At 48.3% G+C, this 23595-nt stretch overlaps 1 protein-coding gene across 1 annotated transcript in view; it reads right to left on the bottom strand.

The window, feature by feature from the left end:
* PRR5L (proline rich 5 like) overlaps positions 1 to 23595 on the bottom strand; it is a 73396-nt gene that overhangs the window by 15135 nt on the left and 34666 nt on the right. The window contains exons 4-7 of the mRNA XM_043580974.1: positions 22037 to 22085; positions 9453 to 9510; positions 4465 to 4556; positions 1108 to 1245 (exon numbers count right to left, since the gene is read on the bottom strand). Of these exons, the coding sequence (XP_043436909.1) occupies positions 1108 to 1245; positions 4465 to 4556; positions 9453 to 9510; positions 22037 to 22085 (337 nt within the window). The remainder of the gene's footprint in view (positions 1 to 1107; positions 1246 to 4464; positions 4557 to 9452; positions 9511 to 22036; positions 22086 to 23595) is intronic.

Raw genomic sequence — 23595 nt, 5'->3', positions numbered from 1 at the left:
CAGCAGGGTCACCACCAGCCTGACCAACGATGGAACCGGCTGCCCTGGGGAACGGCTCAGACCTGATGCTGTGGCAGCTGAACTTGTCACAGAGGTGGAGGCATAGTTGCCATCTTCTGGGGCTGTCCCTGGGCTGCAGCTCTGTTTCTTGGGAATTATGCACCCCCGTCCATCGGATCGGGCTCCCTGACGCCATGTTTATGGTACTCGACCCAAGGTCACGGCTGACTGGCAAAGGGGAGTCGTGTAGCCAGAGCTAGACAAATCTAATTCTTTCCCCTGAGTGTACATAGCTCCGAATCTTACCACCTCTTGCTGAGGGAGCTTGGACAAACACACACTTCCCGGGTTTCCATTTCTTCATCTGTAAAATGGGAATAACAACACTGTCCGCCTCATAAGGTGGTCGTTTTTGATTATCTGATTCAGAAATCAGCCAGTAGCATTAGCTCATCTTCCCACTGTTGACTCAGAACTGGGATTAAGAGACAACCATCTGGGTCAGCTCTTGGTGGAAACACGGGAGTTGTGTGTGGGATGCCACGTTTGGTCAGGCGCAAACCAAAGTACTGAATACAATTCTGCAGAAGGAGGGAGAAAGGGAGAGACACCAAGTCCACGAGGCACCGGGCAGGGCCAGGAGAGGTAGCAGCAGAGAGAAACAAGGCAAGACTGGTAAGTGATGAAAGGCTGGCAGCTTTGGGGCCCGATGTGGTCTCACTTCTGGCTGTAGTCTCTTAGGGTGCCCACCTGCCCGGGAACCTTCGGGGGAATTCCTGGTCTGGCTTCAGCTACAGCAGGCTCTGTGGTCGCGTGTGACTTATGGATCACTGACATGCAGGAAAGGGGGGAGGGTGCCACTTCCTGAATGACAAGACCTGCTTCTCTGGCCCCCACTGGGATCCCAGCATGGAGCACGGTGCCAGGGGCCTCACAGGCACTCAGTGGAGGTACAGCAAGGGAACAAATGCGCTAAGGCCCAGGAACAGCTACACTAAAGAATACGAGCTAAGCTAAGACGTTCAAGTTGTTTGGTCCCTCTGCCGTCCCACAGGGTCTCTTCCTCCCTTGGCCAGGTGGCCACATCTCCACCGGGGCCTCACCCACCTGCAGGACGAGCAACATCTGGACAATGGATGAGGGCGGCTGGGACCGGGCCAGCAGCAAGTCGCCCGGCTTCACCTTCAGCAGGACCAGGTCGCGGAAGCCCAGCAGAGAGATCTGGCGGATGGTCAGCTCCTGGCCCTGGAGAGGAGAGAGGGGGCAGGGCTGGGAGGTGAGAGCCCGCTGGATATGCCACTAACCACGGGGGTTCCAGGACAACCAGTGTGTACAGAGCACCACGATGGGCCGGGATGAGGTGTCTGCAGACCTGGGTGGGGAGAAGACTGCCAAAAAGTCGAAGATTTGGCCCCTTCCTCCCCCCGTCCTTCCGAATGAAAACTTCATTTAAGATTAAGGTGTGACTCAGAGGTGCCCCGTGGCTCAGTCGGTTAAGCGTCTGACTTCAGCTCAGGTCATGATCTCACAGTTTGTGGGTTCGAACCCCGTGCTGGGCTCTGTGCTGACGGCTCGGAGCCCGGAGCCTGCTTCCGATTCTGTGTCTCCCTCTCTCTCTGCCCCTCCCCAACTTGTGCTCTCTCTCTCTCTCTCAAAAATAAATAAAACATTAAAGGAAAAGAAGATAAGGTGTGACTCACTCAATCCACCTCAGTGACCCAAGATGGGACAAGATACATGGGGGCTATGCTGTCATGGGGGGCAAGGGGCATTCAGGAAGGAGGAAGAAAGGAAGATGGGGGGAAGCGAGAGAAAAGATCAACACTAGCCCTGCCCCCCACTTTCAAGGCTGCTTCCTCAACTTTGCTTAATATGTGAGTGCCTGGCGCATGACAGGCAAAGAAGGAAAAACACAGGGACTCGTTTTGACCATGCAGGGTGCAGGCGGAGGATGAACATAACTAATAATCCTAAGAGCTGATACTACCCAAGCTCCATGTGCAAGCCATGACTCTAAATATTTTACATGGAAGTAACACGTTTAGTCGCCACCCTTTCGGATAGGTACTATTACAAAACCTACCCCGCAGATGAAAACCCTGAAGGACAGGGTTATGGTACTATATCCAGGGAAGAGCTGGATCTCAAACATTAACCGGTTGATTTTAGAGCTGCCAAAGTTTCCCAAAAGAGAAAGGAGGGCCCCTTTCCTAGACTATCCTTTGCACATATATATACAACACACACCAAAGATGGGTTGCTCTTTGGAGAGCCAAAGATATCATCAAGGCACCTGCCAAACAGGATGTAGCTTTTCATCCCACAAGTCTGCCAAGGCTTAAGGAAGTTTTACGTTTCCCGTAACTCCTTAGGGTTACCATCCCCGCATCCCCCCCTCCCTCCACCAAGAGATGCACACAACCACCACGAGTGCCTTCCAGGCTCGGGTCAACCACCCCCCTCCCTGATTGCCTTCCCCACCGCCTTAAGGTGCTACAGTTGCTACCTTTTGCCCCACACGCCAGCACTCGACATTGACCGCCTGTCTCTTAGGTCTCTGCCTTCGCTTCCCCTCCAGGGTTCCTTTCCCCTTATGAGGTAGGAAGATGAAGGCAAGCTTCCACACCCTTGAACACAGTAGGTACTCAAAACCACACCTGTCCAGTGAGGAAGTAGGTGTCAGACACCCATCCAGGCAGGGGGCTCTAAGAAGGATCTAGCTGGACAAACAGACACCTTGGTGTGTTACCACCAGTAGTGAGAACCGCTAACTCAGGGCTTCCCGCGGTGGGGTGTCTGGAACAGCAGCGGCAGCAACAGCACTTGGGAAACCGTGTGTGGGGAAGCGGATGGACGGGCAGCATCACCTGTCACCGGAGCTTCTGATTCTTCGAGAGAAGCAGGACAGTAACGTCCTCAGACCCTCACAGCTGGGCTCCCGCTTGGATGTATGTGAGGGCCCTTCTTGGCCATCTGACGATTGTCCCAGGGCCATGCTCACTCAGGTGCCACACTTCCATTCTAAACCCATCTGGATACACCCACCCCTTGAAATTCCATGCCCACCAGGTCCCAAGAGAGAGACCCGGGTCTATACACCCCCGCCAACAGGATGCCAAATAAAACAGAGGATTTCCAGTAGAATGTGAATCATTTTTTAGTAGAAGTACACCCCAAATGTTGCATTATTCATTGTTTATCTGAAATTGAAATCTAACTCAGCATCCTGTCATTTTATTCGCTAAATCTGGGAATCCTACCCCTAGGTCTGTCTTCTTAGGACCCAGTGCTGGCCTAGTGACTATCACAGGGTACGGGGGCTGAACTGTCTACATAAATGCTGCAAACCCCCTCACGGGGGTAAAGGATGGACCCAAGGGTAAAGGAAGGGAATCAAAAGAGCAGTGAGCTGTGCAGGCCAGAGGCTTCTACTAAAAATTGTTAGGGGCAGGCCAGAAGTGGAAAGGAGCTCTGTAGGCATAACTTCCCAATGTTTAAATATTGATACATATTTAAAAGAATTCCAAGCTCCCATAAAATACCATTCAGAGCAAACAAAGCATGTGGGCCCTTAGGTCTGGTACCAGGGTCATTCCTACCACTGTTGATGGCTCAGCTGCTATGCCCCACACCCACACTTCCCCAAAGCCAGGTGAGATAGGAGCCTTAAGCCCAAGGGCGGGGTGGGGGGGGGGGCAGTGTTAATGCAGGATGGAGAGGTGAGTCTGGGAGAGGAACATCGATTGGTACACCTGCCTTCGGGGGCGTCTACTCTGCAGTGGCAATGCCTCGTCCTGCTATTAGACTCTGCGGGAAGATGGAAGGAAATCACCTCAAGTGTTAGGAGAAGCCCACGTCACACAATAATACCAAAGAGATGCTACTCACTGCTCACACGAAATTCCATATTTTGCAGACGAAACCGAGCTATGCTCAGAGAAGTGAAATGAGTTTGCCCAGGACCAACTACTGATTCTCAGTCTAGTGTTCTTTCTGCTACATCATGTGGCTACTTGTCTTCGGGAATCCCTTACAGAGGGCAAGAAACATTATTCCTTTCCCACAGTTTGGTACAACAGGAACCCTGCCTTAAAATTGTGCTTCAAAGAAAGGGAGGGGGGAGCAAAGAAAGAAAGGGACAGAAAAGAAAACAGTCTCCCTACCCCATCTCTGCTTCTGAAAAGCTGGAAGAAACAAACCACTCTGAGAACATATAAGGCATATTCAAAACCAAGAAGGTGAGGAGAGCCTACAAATTGCTAGTTACGCAGGCGCTCTCTCTTTGCTGGAGGTCAGATGCTAAACACAGACCAGAGAGCCCTTCAAAGAGCCCCAAGGTCCTTAGCCGACTCAGGCACCCAACGTCCTGCCTCTCCCCGGTTCACCAGGAGGCCCGAGCTGGCAAAGGCCAAGGAATGAGACAGAGTGCTGAGGCCGGCAGGAGGTCGTTCCTCCGAGACTGACCTGAACTGGATAAAATATTGCCTGTAGGGTGGGGAGAGTCTCAGTGAAGAAGTGGTCCCACACTTCAGCCAGAACCTCAATGCGATTTTCACCTACACGAGGGCGAGAAGATGGGAGGGGAGAAAGAAAGAAAAAGAATTTGTCATTACTTGCAGGAGAGGCTAGAGACTGCTCCGTGTCAAAGGGAGCATGGGGGCAGGTAACTCATGACCTACATTTCATCTAGGAGGCATTGCTACAAGTAAACGTGGGAATGAGTGGAAAGACTTAACTGAAAAGAGGCAAATATGTCTTCTTTCCCCCAATCCAGGAAAGGGAGCTGAAGTCTGGAAATCACAGAACAGCTGCTGCTGTGGTGAGAATGGTAACAACATTCTCAGGCACTGTACTAAACTCCTCATCTACATTTCATGAATAAACTATTCCCTCACTTTACAGGCTCAGAGAGACAGGCCAGGTGTCTAGCCTAACATCACACGACTAGAAGGCAGAGCTGGGATTCCAGAATCCATGCCCTTGACCAACATTATCTGGGACGATCACATGCACAATTATATATTGTTTTGATTTTCTAATCACTACGACACTGGGTTTTTATTCTGGATTTGAGCTGTTGGGACAAGGAGGTGAAAAGAAGGGCCTGGAAACTGTCACTTCCACCCACTGGTTTGCAATAACCAGCGGGGAGAGGGAGGCAGCGTATCACCTGCACAACTCAGGCCCCGCCTCCTGATTCTATACTTACGCTCACCCCTGGGATCCTGAGCCACTGGTCAGGCACCGCTCCCAGGCTGGGTGTACATGGGTCACCCAACGCCACCAGAAGGCCGTGCCAGGAACCCCGCACCTGCAGGAAAGGCCGGCACTGGCAGAGAGGAGCCTACACGGTGGCTGCTTTTTAATGACCTAGATAACAGCTGATTGGGCACCGTCTTTGCTCATCTGAGGCCGAGAAACTGGGTCGGCCAAGATTAGACACTGAAAGATGCATTTGGCAAAACACTGCCAGTTCCACTGAACAGATCTTGAAAGATTCATTTAGCCTCTTCCGCCTATTAATTTAATGGACAATAAAAGCAGCGGCTGGGAGAGAGAACAGAACAAGGGCAGAACCAGCAGCTAGCGGGGCCAAAGATGCATGGATTTTTGAAAGCTTGGAGAGACACACGCTAGGGGAAAAATGCAAATCCATAGTCCCCTGTAATTTGCCTCACAAAGTGCTAATTACACGTTGTTGGAATCACTGATTGACTTCTCTGTCTCCTCTCCTAGAATGGGATGGGCGTCTGGGTCCTGTCTGTCCTGCCCCACCATTATTATTTCTGGTGTCTGGCATGTTGCCAGATCAATAAATTACTTTTTAGAAATCTCTGAGTGAATGAATCACAAGTATCAAGGGTACAGGCTTTCGCAGATGCTGCGGCTGGTGAGTGAAGGGGGTTAACATTTAGCCCCAGCATGGGACAGGACACAACAGGACTTAATAATTAGCTCCAACATTTTCCTTTGGTCTTAGATCAAGGGAACATCCGCAACACGGGCAATCTGGAGGGGACAGTCTGTTTCCTTCTTCTGCATCCTCACCCTCCTTCTCTATTCCCCTAAGTATGTGGATTTTATTTCAGCCCCTCAGGCTCACCATGCTCTGTACACCACAGGGCATTTGCATGTGCTAGTCCCTTTGCCTAGACTATTCTTTACCCCTCTTTCTGCCTCACCTACACCTGCCTATTCTTTTAGTTTCAGCTCCAGCATCACTTCTATAGCAAAGTCTCGCCCATGGGTCAAACCTCCCTCCTACAAACTGTATTCTTTTTTTTTTTTAATCTTTTAAATTTTTATTTATTTTTGAGAGAGAGACAGAGCAGGAACAGGGGAAGGGCAGAGAGAAAGGGAGACACAGAATCCCAGCAGGCTCCAGGCTCTGAGCCCGATGCGGGGCTCGAACCCACGAACCGCGAGATCGTGACCTGAGCCAAAGCCGGACGTCCAACCGAGTCACCCAGGTGCCCCAGACTGTATTCTTAGTACCTGCTGCAGTTACAGTGTTATATTTCATAATGATTTGATTAATCTCTCTCTTCACCACTGGGTTATGAGCTAATCCACGAGGGCCTGGAATCCTAGGATGGTTTTGTTCACCACCGTGTCCCCAGCACCTAGCAAAGTGCCTGGTAGATGGCTGATAATCAACCAATGTCTGAACGAACCAATCTTTTCAAATGTAGGCTATGCTAGTTCGTGGCAGGGAGGAGTCGGGGAGCTCAAAAGGAACATCTGACATGTTAAGCCATCCTGGTACCCAAAACCAAGGTGAACCCAACACCCGGGGAACGTACTGCACAGGAGAAAAGGCCATATTCCAGCTGCTTTATTGACGGCCTGTATCCTAAGCCTTCCATTATAAAGCCCAGCAGAGGCCTTCCCGACACGAAGGAAGGGCAGGAGAATCCTGCAGATCTGTGCCGGTGCCCGCTTATTCCCCTCCACCGCCAGGATGGAGAGCTCGTCAGCACATGAGGTAATCTTTCAACCCAGCAGCAGGAAGGCACCTCTCCTGGGAACTCGGGTCTAATTGCTGGCTTCGAACTTCACAGAGTAATGGAGGTTTTGGAAAGTGTTCAGAGAAGAATGTCCGACTGACACAGGCTAACAAAACAGGGTGACCCCGGGGAAGAAAGAGTTTCAGGGAGGTGACTTCACCTCCAGAAACAGCCCCTAAGGACTTAGCTCCCCGCAAAGATGAAGGGGGCTGCACAGAAGCTTCTAGTCAACCACCCTATAAAAACTGTCCTCTAAATGTGCCACAGGAGTTTAGATCACCGGAAGCCCATAGAAGGGGAATCAGGGACTCCTTACGGTCAAGGCCACGAAAGCTCTGGGAAAGATTCCTGGAAGAAACACGGCAGACCCTGCCCACAAAAGATCAACACAAGGATCTTTGCCTCTGTCCTTTCTGCCTCTGGCTCTGTCCTTTCTGCGGCCATAAGGGACACATGTACAATGTGTCCATAAAACAATTAGGTCAACAGAGTACGGTCTGTTCAGTGATAGGATGGATCCTATAGCAAGGGAATCCTTTCTGTCAAATAAAATCTTTCGTGGGGTTGTAATACATGAAATAAAAACAGTGGAGAAGTTCTGGCTGAAGACAGGAAAGGCCCTTCAAGGTTCTCCACCTCTTTCACTGTGCAGAGGTGACATGCAGACCTCATGGCCAGCACGGACCCGGGGAGAACCCCCGCCCTGGTGCCCCATGGCGTGCTTTAGGGCAGAGGCAGAGAACCTCAGATGACCTTCATTTACCCCATTCAGCACCATTTCTGAGCCTTCACTCCAAATGTATCCGTGTCAAGCGTCACTGGAATAAGAGACATCGACTCTTCCCTGAAAACACTTACAGACCTGGTTTTGCTCGGTATCTTTTTCATGAAGCTGGTTTCCCACATTTGCAGGAGCATGTAGTAACCCCTCAGGTGACTTACAGACAAATAATGTGGCCAGAGACCACGCTTCCCTTCCCCCCCTTTACTAGGCAGCCACTGTCCGTACTTGTGTACTGGCCCGACTGTTAAATGCAAAAGGGGCACAAAATCCCTGTCAAAGCCACTCACTTAAAACTAAGACCCTGGGCTAGTGGGTGTTTATAAGGTTGAAAAAGCCTGAATACAGCTATATGGAAGGAAAACAAGGCTACAAGTTCAGTCAGCTGTCACATATATGGAAGTTAATTTCTAATCTCTATTCATCCAAAGGTCTGCTGAGCACTTACTGTGGGCCAACCACCGGAACTTTCCGGTGTCAGCTTCTCATTTGTCTCCTACTTTGTCTTCCCAGGGGACACTTCATGGAACAAGAATCTCTTTCCCAGGGAATGGAGGTGAAAAAAAAGGGATGCTCTATGGCCTGATATGTCTGGGACTAGTAGTAAATTTGACCTACAGATAGAGGTCTTTAGGCTAAAGTACCAAAAAAAAAAAAAAAAAAAAAAAAAAAAGAAACCAGTTTGTGGACCTACGGCATGCCAAGTATGATGCTACGCCAGGTACACTCCTTATACTCCTTATAACCCCTAGCCCATTTGGTCATTTTAAAAATGATAAAAAACTGGGGCGCCTGGGTGGCTCAGCCAGTTAAGCATCTGACTCTTGATTTTGACTCAGGTCATGATCTCACGGTTCATGAGTTCAAGCCCTGCACTGGGCTCTGCGCTGAGCATAGTGCCTGCTTGGGATTCTCTTTCTCTCTCTATTTCTCTCTCTCTCTCAAAATAAACTTAAAAAAATTTTAATAAAAAATTTTCAAAAATAAATAATCAGTAAAAACCAAGGCTCAAAGGAACTAGAAACTTGGCAAAAATCACCGAAGAAGTAGGTGGTAAGCTAAGGTCAGAATCCACCTTGGAGGCAGCTGAGAGGTAGCCCTTGATAGAGTCCTGGGGTTGGCCACTTCTTGCCTTGGTCCCATCTCCCATCTCCATTCGGTCCCTTTCTATTCTGTCTGCTGGGCTCTAAAATCTTTTCAGGCCAGGAATCTTCCATTGCCTATCAAATCATACGCCATTCAGCAGGGGCCTGTTTAGCCTAATGCCCCCCAAACAGGTAGGCCTCCTGTCATATAGGACCTCAACTAAGATGAAAAAGGCCAGTTAGAAATAGCCTGGGTCAGACGAGGGAGAACAGCACGTCAGGATCCGTGGTAGAATTTATCCCTCCACAGGGGACCGCCAGCACGCATCCCGTGAAACACCCTCGGCGAGGGTTCTCGGAGAAGACCACCCCAATCCCACCTCATTTTTCGAAAAACAGATCTGACTGGCACAGCCACAGTGGCTGGCTCCAAGCAAGTGAGGCCGCTCGCGGGGGGAGCGAGAGACAGGGTGAATCACTCACTTGGAGCCTGCCACTCTTGGACAGAAGCATTTCAGCTGTCCAAACAGCAGAGGCTGAGTCACAGGGCCCACTGTACGAGGGCTGCCTTGTACTTGCCTTCACACAGCTTAATCTTCTCCTCCACAAACCACAGGCCTTTGGCAAGAAGCTGATTCTGTCAAGAGAGAACAAAGAACACAAGGGTTGGGCTACTTCACGCACCGACAAAATCTCTTCCACGTCCAATGGGCGAGGGCGCGGGGCTCTGGGCCCTTGGATGCCAGTCACGCTTCCAAGTACTAGAAGCCATCTGTCCTCTTGGAAGATCAGGCTTCGGGAGAAGTCAACAAGACATCCCACGGCAAACGAGGGAGACGAGAGCCAAACTCAACCACCATTCCGTCCCTCCAAGCAGGGAGGAGGCATGCCACAGGCTTGGCTGAGTCCTACGGCAGGCCTGTGGTGGACACCCGATGTCCTTCAAGCCCTTCATCTAAACTCAGAAAAGGGAGCGTTGAGGTAATGGGAAATTGTGCAGAGATAATATATTTTTTTAAGAGATGAATTTAGGGTTTCCCGCGCAAGCATGAAAGAGACTGTGTGCAAAACCTTAAGCAGCCGTGAGTGTGTGTCCACCAGTGAGGGTGTGCATGGAAAGCTGTGGAAAGAGAGAGTACGGTTAAGTCCTTGTGCAATTGTACCTAGCAACTGCTGAGTGTTCTGCGCATGTCAGAGGGTTTATATCCTTCATTTCACCTAATTGCAACCCTCCCAACAGTCCTAGCCGGTTGGTGCCATGACCCTCACTTTACTGACGGTCAGTGAAGAGACCGCCTACAGGAGACAGACCAGGTCTTCTTAGCTCCAGAAGCCATGTTCTCTCCACTCTGCTTTGTTGCCTTCTAGCAAGTCTCCCCACCCAGAGCCCCCTTGAAGGGCTAGCGCTGGTCCCATAAGAAGTGGAGCAGCCTCTTCACAGGTCACAGAAGCTCCAAGAGCAAGGATGCGCTGGTGCCTCTCCACTCACCTCACATTATCAGATTATCAAAGTCCTATGCTTAGGGGGCAGGGGGCCCATGGTGATCTGTATCCTACAGAAAACCTAATGCATTTCTTAGTAGTCTCCTTTATAAAACCTTAAAACCCTGTTGCAACGATGACAATGATGCAAACTCTCGTGCATAGCAGAGTGGAAAGAATTTGGATATCAGACGGGGGCTCAAGTCCCAGCTCGGCCACACTCGAGCTGTGTGATCCTGAACTTTCTCTAATACTTGACTTCCTCAGCTGTAAAATGGCACCATACCAGCAACATCATAAAGTTCTTATAAGACTTAGTCATTACACACACACACACACACACACACACACACACACACACACAGTATCTCATGTCCTTAGTACTCAGTGGTAATGGGCATTGACGATAATAGCTGTTCTCTTAGCCCATCTATCTTCACAAAGGAGTGGGAGTTAAAGAGAGTCGGTAATGAATGGGCCTACATCAAATATATTAAAATATTTTGTCAAAGGAACTGTCACATTTCTGTGACTCACACATATAAACCAAATTTCAGAAGCCCTATTAAAATTCACAAGAGATGATCTAACTTCAAAAAGTAGTTGGCCAGCGTTTAGTGTCAAGATGGAACCCCAACTCAAAGTCAGAATGACATCTTCTAGGAGAACACCAACTCTGTTAAAGGAGACAAAAATCAATTCCTTTACACAGAACAATGGAACCGAGAGATAGTTCCAGTGAGACCCCACCTGCATTCTCCACCTTCCAGCCAAGCAAATGAATCCCAACAGCTTCTGGGTCAGAAAGCAAGAAAACACCACTGCACCAAATTTAGACTATCAGAAGCAAGGCTCTGTGACAGCCGGGCTGGACAGGAAAGGACTGTGCAGGTGCCTTCCAGAAGGCGGTCGCTCCACCTGCATGTTTCTGAGCAGCTGGGGCCTCAAGTCTCTGTGTGGGTCCCTATCACCCATCCAGGTGAAGTTCTCAGAACTTCCCCCTGGGTGCTCTGTGCAAGGGCTCCTGATGCCATTAGTCTCTGTCACCACCTTTGATGCCAACACAGATGTCCCAGGCTTCTTCCAAAACAACTTTACAACCTTCCAAGATGTCATGTTTCTGCAATGCACCTGTGGATGTGATTGTGCCTCCCTCTTAATGCAGTTTTTGTGACTTTGTCCTATGACGTCTACATTTTAAATGGCAGGGGTGGGGGTAGAGTGGTGGGAGAACAGGAACTACTGACAAGAGAGAGATAAAAGCCTAGTCCAGGCGATGTCATGAGTTAAAGAAACAAATTCAAACCCTGTATCATACTCACTAGGTCCTTAGCGGTGAAGGCCATTTCTTACTGCTCTGAGAACAGTGCCCCAAACATAGCAGGTGTTAATAAACATTGGCTGAATATATATATTGCCTGTTTTGGTGCTGAAGCCCATTTTGAACTTTTAAGAAATCAAGATAAGAGACAAAATATGTAGAAGAGGGGAGAAAGTGATACAGGGTCCCTAAATCTGTTGACGTTTTCTTTACTTGATAAAAATCACTCTGTATCTGTACCTTAAGGGATAAGCTTTAAACGATGGCTCAGGTTCTTCTTCCCTCTCACTCCTACTTCTCCCCCTTCAAGGAGACATTTGGGGAAAGGAAAAAAAGACATTTTTTTTTTCAATGAAAAGGAATGATTTGTGTATTATGGAGAAATGGAAAAGAAAATACTCTTTTAAAATCCTCATGATACACAGCATGGCAGTTCTATAACTTAGGCCAAAATAAGAGCAATAGAAACTTGGGCTCAGGAGGGGATTTAAGGAGCCTCTAGCCATATTCTGCCATCTCCCCAGCCCTGTGGTCAAAATCCACTAGTCACATGCAGTTTTGAGGCTATTTCGGTGGACTCGTCCTTTTCCAGGAAACTAAAGCACCTTTCAAAAGCATCTTGCAGATTCTTCTATCCGTAGGCATTTGTGGATTTTGCTCTTATTTTACAGCTGATTAACTGGTCTCCAGCTTTTGTTTGTCACGTGCACGCAGAGAAAGGATCTCTGGGCCCAGCCTAGCCCACAGCCCCTGCTCTCCAGAGAATCTCCCGCCAGGCACTCAATGGATCTGTGCCCCACTGTGCAAGCTCAAACCCCTTGATCACAGCCTGCATCTCCGACTTAGCTGATTGGCCTGTTTCCTATCCCGTTGCTGACCCAGGTCTCAAACTGAGCCAACAGTCTTCTCTCCTGGGAATCTGCAGTCCCCAGGCTCCTACCCTCCAAATGGTCCTATGTTCCTCCGGGCCTCATGGCCTGAAGGGCTTCCTGCTTGGGGTTTAATGCGCTGCAGTTGCCATTTTAATTCTTAGTATTTTTTATCTTCAAACTTGTGTTTTGTAAGTGAAATCTGATAGGGTTCACTTGTGGTCCTGCCTCCTATCACCTCCCCAGGAGGATTTTTCAACACCTGCTCGCCCCCCACTCCCCCACCCCTGCGCGTACTGGTCCCACAGGGTCTCCCTCACCCTGCCTCCGGCCCCACACTGTCCTCTCATTCCCCGAAATGCTGGGGGGCCCAGGCCCAAATGCAAGGAGGGTAGGGTTGGGGCAGGCCCTGCAGCACCTGGGGAGGGGCCCCGGGGGCAGGCTTCCCCGCCCCGGGGCTGGCAGAGCTGTGGCTCAAGTGCTGGTAACTCAGGGAGGGCCTCTTGACCATCCTGGATGTGTGTACTGACGGTGCAAAGGTTCCGATCTCGCGGGGGGGGGGGGGGGTCGTCTCCTGTCCACCACAGGCTGCAGCAGCAGGCCCACGGCAAAGGGAGACCGACCTCCCCAACCCTGGCTGCAGCCACTCTGTGTGCTGCTCGCTTCACCTCAGGATACGCCAACTGGACATCTGTGGGGCTTAAGGCTGCTGAGACATCCCCCTCCTTCCCCCCAGAAGGACAAAGGAAAACGAAAAGAACCAGCCTTGACTCAGGCATCCATCTTGGATGGTCTGTCCTTTTAAGCATCTCTTCCTGGAACTCGCCTCACCGCATTCCCGGCCCTTAACAAAGGCATGATTCTGGAAGGCGCTGAGGACATGCTTGCTGCAGGCTGTGGTGATGGAGCTGTGTGGTGCCAGGGCTGGGAAGAACCCGACCTTTCTCTGGTCCCGTTCCCTGCCCAATGGCGGCAACCGCACCACCTCCCCGGCCCGATGGCTTGGAGCCAACAACCGTTTACATTAAGTAGCAGCCACCTAGGAAATGACTTGGGACTGGGAACGAGGCCCATTGTTACTTGGTGCCTTGCCCCCACCCCATAAATGAACTTGGATGTGGAATACACATCACTTGAATCAACCAGCAGAGGAGCCTAGACATGAAAGACAGCTGACACGTCTAAGACATCAAAAAATACGCCACCAACAGAAAAATGAAGTTCAGCTAGGAAAAATGCAAAAAAAAAAAAAAAACCAAACCCAAAAAACAAGGATGTCTGGGAAAAGGCATCCAAAACCACCCAATCTTGAGTGGGTGGGACAGATTCAGCTCATCCTAGCTGATCATGGAGGGCAGGCAGGAGGAAGCAGGGGAGGACAGAGGAGAAGGTGGGCTTGTCAACAGTGTGCACCTCTTGTCAAGCAGGTACTTCCCCAAACCCACCGGAGGGACTCAGGGAAACAGGGAACCCACAGGCTGGGGGGTGGGGGTGGGGAGAAGGACACTAACCCATCTTCCCAGAGGAAAGAACTTTCCAACAGCAGGAATCCTGTAAATGCTAAGGCTGCCTGCCACTGCTTTAGCGATGATGATGATGATGAAGAAGAAGAAGAAGAAGAAGAAGAAGAAGAAGGAGGAGGAAGAATGACAGTAGAGTTATTCACTGGTTTTTACTCTTGTCAGGCACTGTATTAAACCCTTTGCATGCACTAACTAGCTCATTGTACCTTTCCCACAAACTATGCCTTTTGTACAGATGAAGAAACGGAGGCTCAGAGTAGCAACTAGCAGATGTGAGACCAGAACTAGCACCCAGATTGGTCTGAATCCAAACCCCCATTATATTCCCCTGGTTTATTTTAGCAATAATAAAACAATATATATAAAGATACAAATAGCTACCGTATGTTGACCGCTCCCTAAATACCAAGGACTTTGCATCTACAACATCTCATCTAGTAACCGCATCAACTTTTTGAAGTCGGTACCATGATCTCAGCTAGCGTATCACTAAGAGAACTGAGGCTCAGAGAGGTTAAGTGACATGCCTGCAGTTACCCAGCCAGTGAGCGTTCCAGCAAGGATGGGAATCCAGACCCACCCGGAAGAAGGTCTGGTGCTTTTAGCCATCCTGTTCTTCTGCCCTGTCCACTGGGGAGGTTTCTTGTGTCCTTGCCCAAAGGGGAAGGGAGAGGAGATCCACTTCAGGATCACACATACGGGGAGCAGTCGGTTTAGCAATCTCGGGTGACGGGACGGAGTTCCGCCATGAAACCTCTATCCAGCTGGGCCATTTCCACTGCCCAACCCTGCTACCAGCTTCCCAAATTCTGCCTCCCCCGAAGTACTTCCTCAGGGCCTCCCTCTCCGCTACCCACACACACTCACTGTCCAGCAAGGCTCACACATGGCTCCTAGGTGGGTTCCATTCCTAAATGAGACATTCTTTCCTACCCCGGAGGCATCTAGAAGCATGCCACTCTGCCTACAGAGAACTCTTCTTAGCCAACAATTCTTTTCTAATCCAGGCATGTTTCCAGTGATATCAAGATCCACAAAGGTTCCTGGCACTGGCACTAAGCCAGGGATGGAAACTATGGGCCACCTCCTTTTTTCCCCGCTGCAGCTTTGAAAGTACAGCCATCATATCTAAGGATGTCTGCATTTCCTGTGAACCTGGGTGCCTTCCTAGATAAGCAACAAAAAGCCTTATAAACACGACTCGTCCCCAAGCCCAGAGAGTTCCTAATAAACCAGTCCTGGTGTGTGGATGGGGGCGGGGAGGGGATGTGGCAGTGTGATGAGACCAGACAGAAATCCCCAGATGGGACTGTGAAAAAGACGAAAAACTTGCTACATATGCGAATCCTTCATTCGGCACCATTTCAGTGGTAGAGGGTGAATTTGGGCTTTTAAAAAAGTCATTTTATAGGAAGCTGGAAAACAGTCCCTGTCTGTTTCTCTGGACACCAAAAATAAATAAATAAAATTTAAAAACACTGAAATTTCTCTTCCGTGGAGTTTCTCAGGGAATGCCTTACGGGCAGTTTAACATTTAGGGTATAATCCAGAAGATTTTTCTTCCATGGCCAGAGGGCCTGAGTCTGACACTTGCTCTACATTTTACCAGCTGTGCGATCTTGGATAACCTCCCTTCTGAGAGCTGCAGTCATAGTATCTGCAGAACAGTAATAACAAAATCTTCCTCATCAGCTGTCAGGAGGAATAAGTGACTTGGCACAGGGAGAATGCTTCCAGCATTTTTCTCAGACTTGATTAGGTATCAGAATCACAGAGTTCTGGGCCCCATCCCCAGTGTCTGATTCTGTGAGTCCGAGGCGGGGCCTGAAAATCTGCCTTGGCAACGCACTCTCAGGTGGTGCGGAAGATGCTGGTCCGGGGACCACACTTCGAGAACCATCAGCTTTAAAGAGTGGCTGGTGCATAAATGCATGAAAATGTTTGCCGTCGTGACTATGGATTTTTGTCCTCCATATAGCCCTTGTTTTTTTTAAAAAAAAAAACAACAACAACATTTATTTATTTTTGAGAGAGAGACAGAGACAGAGTGTGAGTGGAAGAGGGACAGAGAGAAAGAGAAGGAGACACAGAGTCTGAAGCAGCCTCCAGGCTCTGGGCTGTCAGTACAGAGCCTGACACAGGGCTCAAACTCACTGACCATGAGATCATGACCTGAACCAACGTCAGACGCTTAACTGACTGAGCCACCCAGGCGTCCCCTCCATATAGCTCTTAAGCAGCCTCAGAGACAGTTGCCCTGGTGCTTTCCATGCTTAACAAATATTTCTCAGCCCTTCCAACTCAGTCTTTATCCCTCATGGCCACTGAACTGCTGAATGTTTGCACTTATCAGAACACATGTGCATTTCCAGCATCTACCTCTGCCTTCCAACCTTCCTTCACTGGTGCCTTAAACCTGGCTGCTGCCATTCTCTGTCTGCTCTATAGGAAATCACCCAATTTCACCCATAGTGGGTTCCTGAAAACACGTATTCGTGTGGAACAAGACACGTGATGTTCGGAGTTCTGTTCCCACAGAGCTAAGGATTATAAAACCCCTAATTACACCTCACCTTCGGAGCTCATCTTCGGGTGATAGATTTTCAGCATTTTGTACCTACGTGTTCCTTCTTTAACAATAGAATGTGCAATCACCCAAGTCCAATGAGGCTAAAGATCCGCCATTGCAGCATGCCCGCGGATTTTCATCTTTATCTCAATTATATTAAGACCTATGGTTATCAATTTCAAGGCCCATTTTCCCACTTATCCTCATAAAACATGAGAGAAAGTACAATAAAAATATTCAAATAATTGCACAGATTCCAGGCAATCGCCGAGGAGATTAAGCATGGCGGAGCTGACAGGGAACGCGGCTGGCTGGCGGGCAGCCCCACACAGTGCAGCCTGGGACATCCAGGGGTCCTTCTTGCAGCCCCCAGACTGGCACCACCCCATTCCCTCCCCTCACAGTGCCCAAGCAAAGTTTCTGAGCCACTCCCAAGTTTACAGACTCCACAAGGGCTTTCTTCCAAGTACTGGCCAAATCCAAAACGTAACCTCGCAACCATCTTCTCCCCTAAGGGTATCATCTTCTCCCCTTATCTTTTTGCTGGAGCTCAGCCCACTTGTTCAAAGCCCCATCTCTTGCTCCCCTCCATCCACCTAATCACCCCTTTCCTTTTGGGGAACCCCATGTGTTTGGGAAGACCTCCCAGGCTGACCAAAGAGGAGCTGAAACTTTTTGCCTCCAGTCAATTTGGGTTTGGAAAAAAAAAAAAAATCACATGAAAGTGATTTTCCCCAATCTTTATCATCTCTCCACCCAGGAAGAATCTGTGGATTCTTACAAGTCCCACCCAGCTTTGTCCCTACAAAGTATACTTATCCTGGGCCTGTTTGTAAGCCTTTACCATCCACTCAGGTTTTCAGGTAACACTACCCTGTGTGGTACCTGCATAGAGGTATCCACATCCCTGCTCTGTCTTCAGTGTCGAACTCCATGGTGACCATGACACTTCCATGGGTCTCCTCCTTTGGTTCTGCCATGTGCCACAAGCCCTTAATGAATCTTCCCTGATAATGATGAGCTAAGAGGGACTGGCCTCCTGGGGCTCTCACAAGACATGAGCAGTAATGGAAGTATTTAGATCAAACACTACCAGGCCATCTGTGGTCTTTGGGCACTGGGGTGACTAAATTTCCCCTTTTCCTAGGTACTATCTTGTTCAGAGCTACTGACTAGAAACTGAGTTTCTGTATCAAGCAAAACTCTAGTTTCACCAAAGGGAATTTAACTTTCCGGGCTTGGGGTAAAAACTTGCAACAAACACAACACAGCCAGCAGATACAGGAGCACAGAATACTCTATCTGAAGCCACTCCTCCCCCCCACCCCCCACCCCAACCCCATGCCCTGCACCACCGACGTGGTTAACCATTAATTAGGTGATAGAAAAATGTAGAGCACTTCTGATCATCATTTCCAAAGTTCTAAGGAAACAGTTATCCCACAGAGCTGTCTCTATGATAGAGTTCCCTGGGAAACCCCAGCTTTCCTTCCAGGCCCAAAACAGAGGGAAAGAGAAAATTCAACACTGGAAATGTCAGATTTTTTCCCGCCAGTTTCTTATGGAAATCTCTCTATGCTTCTGTGGATCAAATGGCCTGTCTTCTCTGTGTGCAGACACAAGATAAGCACTCTTTTCCCACCTGCTTCCCCTCTGCCTTCACCTCAGGTCATTTTCATTATTCCTGACTGAAGATACCCTTCAGTGAATCTTTCCTTGAAGCTACAAATTGAGAATGCTCATCTTCAAAAGCAGAGCCACAGAGAAGGTTCTGCAAGTAGAGATCTCTGGGTTGGAGAGATGCGACCCAACCCAACCCAGAAGAGATCTCTCTGGGTCCCAGGAGATGTGAGTTCATCGCTAAATGCAGACGGCAGGGAGGGGGCACCCGATCCTTCATGTCACACAGAAAAGCCCAGAGCCCAAAGAGCCCATTCATCGACCTCTCCCTTTGGGGTCTCACCTCCACCCTCATGTTCTGTTCCTTATTTGTCCATGGACTTCCTCCTTCCTCCTTGCTGGAGGCGTGTTCTTTCTGGAGCCCATTCAGACTTTTCCTTCTTCACAGCACGTCTGCTAGTTGAATGTGAAGGCTGGTCTCTATAGCCCTCCCTCCTAGACCTCCCTCCTCCCTTCCATCCTCCTTCATGGACAGTTCTTCCTTGCATGGCTTTGGAACCAGCCCAGCTTCAAGCAGTGCCCAGCATTGGGCTTTCCAAACCTGACTCTCTCTAGGACCACCTTCACCATCTGGCCATTGCCAGGGTCCCCTAAACTGTTATTCTTTGCATACTATTTTTCTTAAATCAGTCCACTTTTTAAAACATAAATATGTTTAAAAAATGAAACTATAGCAACATCATTTGCCATAAACAGAATGTAACTCAACCATCAACTCGAGGCAAAGAAAAAATATTTTATGAAATCCTAATCAGTGTTCCTAGCTGAAGACACTAAGTTCGAGGCGTGCTCTGTCTTTCTGAAACAAGGGAGATCTCTAAGTCCTGCAGGAGTGTCAAAGATACAGTGGCTCAAAGCGAGACTCTCCCTGGGCACAATCCGAAGCATGAAAGGAAAAGAAAGGAAAATACATTCTAGCCACGAAGACCAGTATTACTTAACGTCATTGTGCATACCACCTAATATCATCTCCTGTATCTGTGGTAGACAACCCCTCCCTCTCTCCCAAGAAACTTCACTGGGCATCTCTTATGTTCCAGGTACTTTCCAGGCACTGGGGAGCCAAACACCTTTTTTTTTTTTTTAAAGGGCTCTGCACCTACAGGAAACTTAAAACCTACATTTAAATAAACAGCGTCCAGGATAGCTTTCTCTCCAGTCTAGTACTAAGGAAAATCCCAGATTCAAAACTGTGAAAACCAGTTCCCACCCCACACCCCCAGAAAGAGACTCAATATTCACCAAGCCATTTCTCTGATTAAGCTCTCGATGGAAAATGACAGGTGGTTATTAGTTAAGTGGCTGGCATACTTTGTAAGCAGCATTAACCGACCCCCCCAAACCTCAGGGCTTCCCAGATAAACAAGTCCCCACCCAAGTGCCCTTCCCCACCCATCCTAGGGGTAGCCCCCCGTGCCAAAAGACAACTGACATTTAAAACCCGATTGAAACCACACCAAACTCTGTCTACTTTAAATGTCAGCGAGGAAGGCTGCCGGCCTGGCAGGTTTCTTCAGGACCAATTGAAAAACCACTTCTCTGTAGTTGGATTTAAAAATCAATCAGTACAGACAGCAAGAGAAGAGACTGAGGACAAGGCTGACCTTTGAGTCAAGGTCAACTGAGATGATTCACATTTGTAACTAATTACCTCTTTCTTAATCTTTATGTTTGTCTCTCCCTGGACAGGGGCTTTTTCTTTCAAGCAGCTGAGACATCTGACCCGATAGAATTCCAGGCTGCTGTTGGGTCTTGCTTTGTCCATATTTATAGTGGCTATTCTCTGCTGTGTGTGTGTGTGTGTGTGTGTGTGTGTGTGTGTGTGTGTGTTTTAAAGGACTAACATCTGTCATTCTTTAAAAGTGCACATAAAAATTTAAGCTTCCCGAATGTTGGTAAGGAAGAAAAAAAAAAAGAATGTCAGTATTGTTTTTAAGATCTAAAAATTCTTTAACCTGTCTTAAATAAAAGTATGTTCTCCGTGGGTATAGAATAGCACCACCAACCTGAAACCAAGATGTTAGGTATTTTTATGTTAATTTCCCATTAAAAGGGTTGGACGACACTTTAGAATAACAAATACGCATACAGTTAAGTTTAATAACCGCGTTACTCTGTCTTCCTCTGTGCTAGTCACTGTTCTGAGCACTTGACAAATAACACTTTATTTAGTCCTCACGACAATCTTATAAGGTTAGGGCCTAACACCCCTGGTTTTATAGAACAGAAAACTAAAACACACAGAGGTAAAGCAACTTGCTCAAGGTCACACAGCTGGTAAGGGGCTATGCTGGGCACTGAACTCAGGTAGTCTGGCTTTAGAGGCCACGATCTTGACCACTCCCCTACTCTGTCCCCCACCCAACACCCACACTATGCGCTGAATGCTTTGCATGTGTTATTTCATGTAAACCAACAACGACCTCTAAGGTAGGTCATGTTTTTGTTCCCATTTTACAGATGGGGAAAATGAGGCATCTTGCCCAAGACCTACTCAGCTAATGAGCGGGGAAAAGTATAACTCTGACTTCACTAAAGTATCACTCAGTCAATTACTCACTGTCAAACAAACGTCCACATGCCTGTGGGTGGAGTCAGGAAAACAACTTATGTCAGTCGATTAGAAACTATCCTCTGAGGGGCATCTGGGTGGCTCAATTGGTTAAGCTTCTGACTCTTGATTTCAGCTCAGGTTAGCATCTCACAGTTCATGAGTTCAAGACGCAGGTCAGGCTCTGCGCTGACAGCACGGAGCCTCCTCGGGATTCTCTCTCTCCCTCTCTCTCTGCCCTTCCCCTGCTCATGCACACACAACACTCTCACTCTCAAAATAAATAAATAAATAAACTAAGAAAAAACGAAGAAGAAAAATAAACCATCCTCTAGGGGAGTCTGGAACCTTGAGTTCATTAGCCTCATAACAACAGTGTTTGGGCAGGAGGGGTGTCAGATCGCTGGATCCAATCATCTTTAACAGAACAGACTAGGAGGCTTCGCGACAAGAAGTCACTTGGCTGAAAGGTACATACAGTTACACCGAATTAGATGCCATCCCCGGGGGGTGAGAGGGAATGTTGCTAGAGCAGCAGTTCCCACAGTGTGGTCTGAGGTCCCATATCCCCAGACCTTTTCCACAGGGTCAAAACTAGTTCCTTAATGACACTAAGCCACAATTTGCCCTTTTCCTTGCATCTTCCATCAGTGTACGGTGCAAGTTTCCAGAGACCGCATGATGCGCAATGTCACAACAGACTGAATGGGAAACAGACAGGAGGATCCATCCGGCTATCTTCTATGAAGCCAGATGGTGCAGAGATTTGCAAACGTAAAATAATGCCTCTCTTCTATTTTTTTTTATTCTGAAAAGTTAGTTTTCACAAAAATGCTATTTAGACTAACATGTAATAGGTTTATTATTTAAACGACTTAAATATTTTTAAGTTTCTCAGGTTCAGTTTCCAATACGGTGAAGACAGAGATAACCCAAATAACCGATCATTTTTAAGAGTGTAAGGATGACCAAGAAGCCTGAGAACCACTGCCCAAGACTGTAATCTCCATAAAAGCAGGGACCACACTGGCCCTGTGCATTATCAGGGACTCGGCATATGTAATCTTGGATGTTGAAGGAATGCCCAGGTGTATGGTATTGGCCGTCCCTTTAGGTGCATGTATCCATGTGCACTATAATGACAGATACTCAGACTCACACAACTTACCTGGAAATAGTCTGTAATGAATGATCCAAGTTCACTCTTCAGCAGCCTCCTGGGGAGAGAGAAACACCATCAAGCAGCCCATGATAGTAGAGCTCCCGGTGCCTAACTCACAGACACATACAATGATAGAGTGCTCCCCACAGTGGCATAGGGGCCAAGGCCAGGTCTAAGAAAGGAGTGTGCTAGGCTCTAATAATACCTCTGCACCAAAGTTATTATGGGATTCAGGCAATGGAAGTCCTAAAAGGGTATCTGTTCCTTAGTTCACTCTACAAAGACAACCATCGCCAGAGGGCAGTCGCGGGAGATTCTAATTCTAATAGAGTTGGTAGAAGCAAGCTAGGGGACTCTGGCTTCATGGGAAGCAAAAAAAAAAAAAAAGAAAGAAAGAAAAGGAAAGAGAGAAAGACCATAATTTTGTAATCTTCCATATTTGTAGACTTTATGGTTTAAAACATATTTTTCACGCATTCTTCAGCCAAGGATTGAAGAACTGTAAAGTATGTGTGAGAGGAGGGCAATTATTATCCTCCAGGATAAGTAAAGAAACAGAGGCTCAGAGAGGCCCCCAGTGGCAGAGTGAAGATCCAAACCCAGGCCTTCTGCAAATTCAACATCTTTCCTCATAATTCCACTCTGTCTCTCCTCCAAATCCATCAGAGACATTCAACATGGTGCCATAGTTTGGATGGTCTTACCACCCCCCCCTCCAAGTGACTGAGGCAGTCGTTCAAAGGGGGCTACAATAGGGAAAACAGATTTTATTTATCCAGTTTATTGAGCTTCCCTTGACGTGCCAGACACTGGGCCAGCACCAGGTGGACGGAAGTTAACAACCAAGACAGACGAGGTCTCGGTGGTATGGATCGATAGTGTGTTAATAAATACACTCGCAGGATAATTTCAAAGAGTCTTTAGAGCTAAAAAAGAATTTTAAAAATAGAGGTGTTGGCACCAGGTCCCCATCTCCCTGTGACAAATCGTGGGACCGCCCTGCCGATCTTTCTTTAACTTGATCCAAATAAGGCAATGAATCTAAAAACATGAGTAACTGGCTTTCCGGATCCAACGTGCTCCCTAGAGGGTACACTCCTCATTGACTTCAAATTGTTTCACCCCACCAGCCACGGTCATTAAGGAGCAAAGGCTCAGCCTTCTGACAACCCCCGCTGGATATCAACTCCCCCGCCCCCAAAATGTGTTCCCACATGTTCTCCGTGTCCTGGAGAAACAGGAAGTGACAATGAGGTATCATTATGTGCAGATCATCGATGCAACGGGATCAAAAAAGAGAAAGAGACACCCATGATCTCAATTCTCACACCAGAAAGAGCCCTGGAAAGCTGCAAACACGGGTGGCACACGGAAAATACCTTCTTTTTCCCAAGACAGACAATGTGCCTGTGTGGATACCGCATCTTGAGATCCAATTTAATGGCAGTCTCCTGGAAGGCTGCCCCATCAACACAACCCAGGAGCTCTCCCAGATGGTGGGCAGGTCTGACAGAAACAGGGGAAACTTCATCAGTCAGGAGGCTGAGGGCAGGTTGCTCATCGCT

This window comes from Prionailurus bengalensis, chromosome D1 (assembly GCF_016509475.1).
Source record: "Prionailurus bengalensis isolate Pbe53 chromosome D1, Fcat_Pben_1.1_paternal_pri, whole genome shotgun sequence".
NCBI lineage: Eukaryota > Metazoa > Chordata > Mammalia > Carnivora > Felidae > Prionailurus > Prionailurus bengalensis.
The sequence above is the reverse complement of the archived record's forward strand: the minus strand, read 5'-3'. Positions and strand labels throughout refer to the sequence as shown.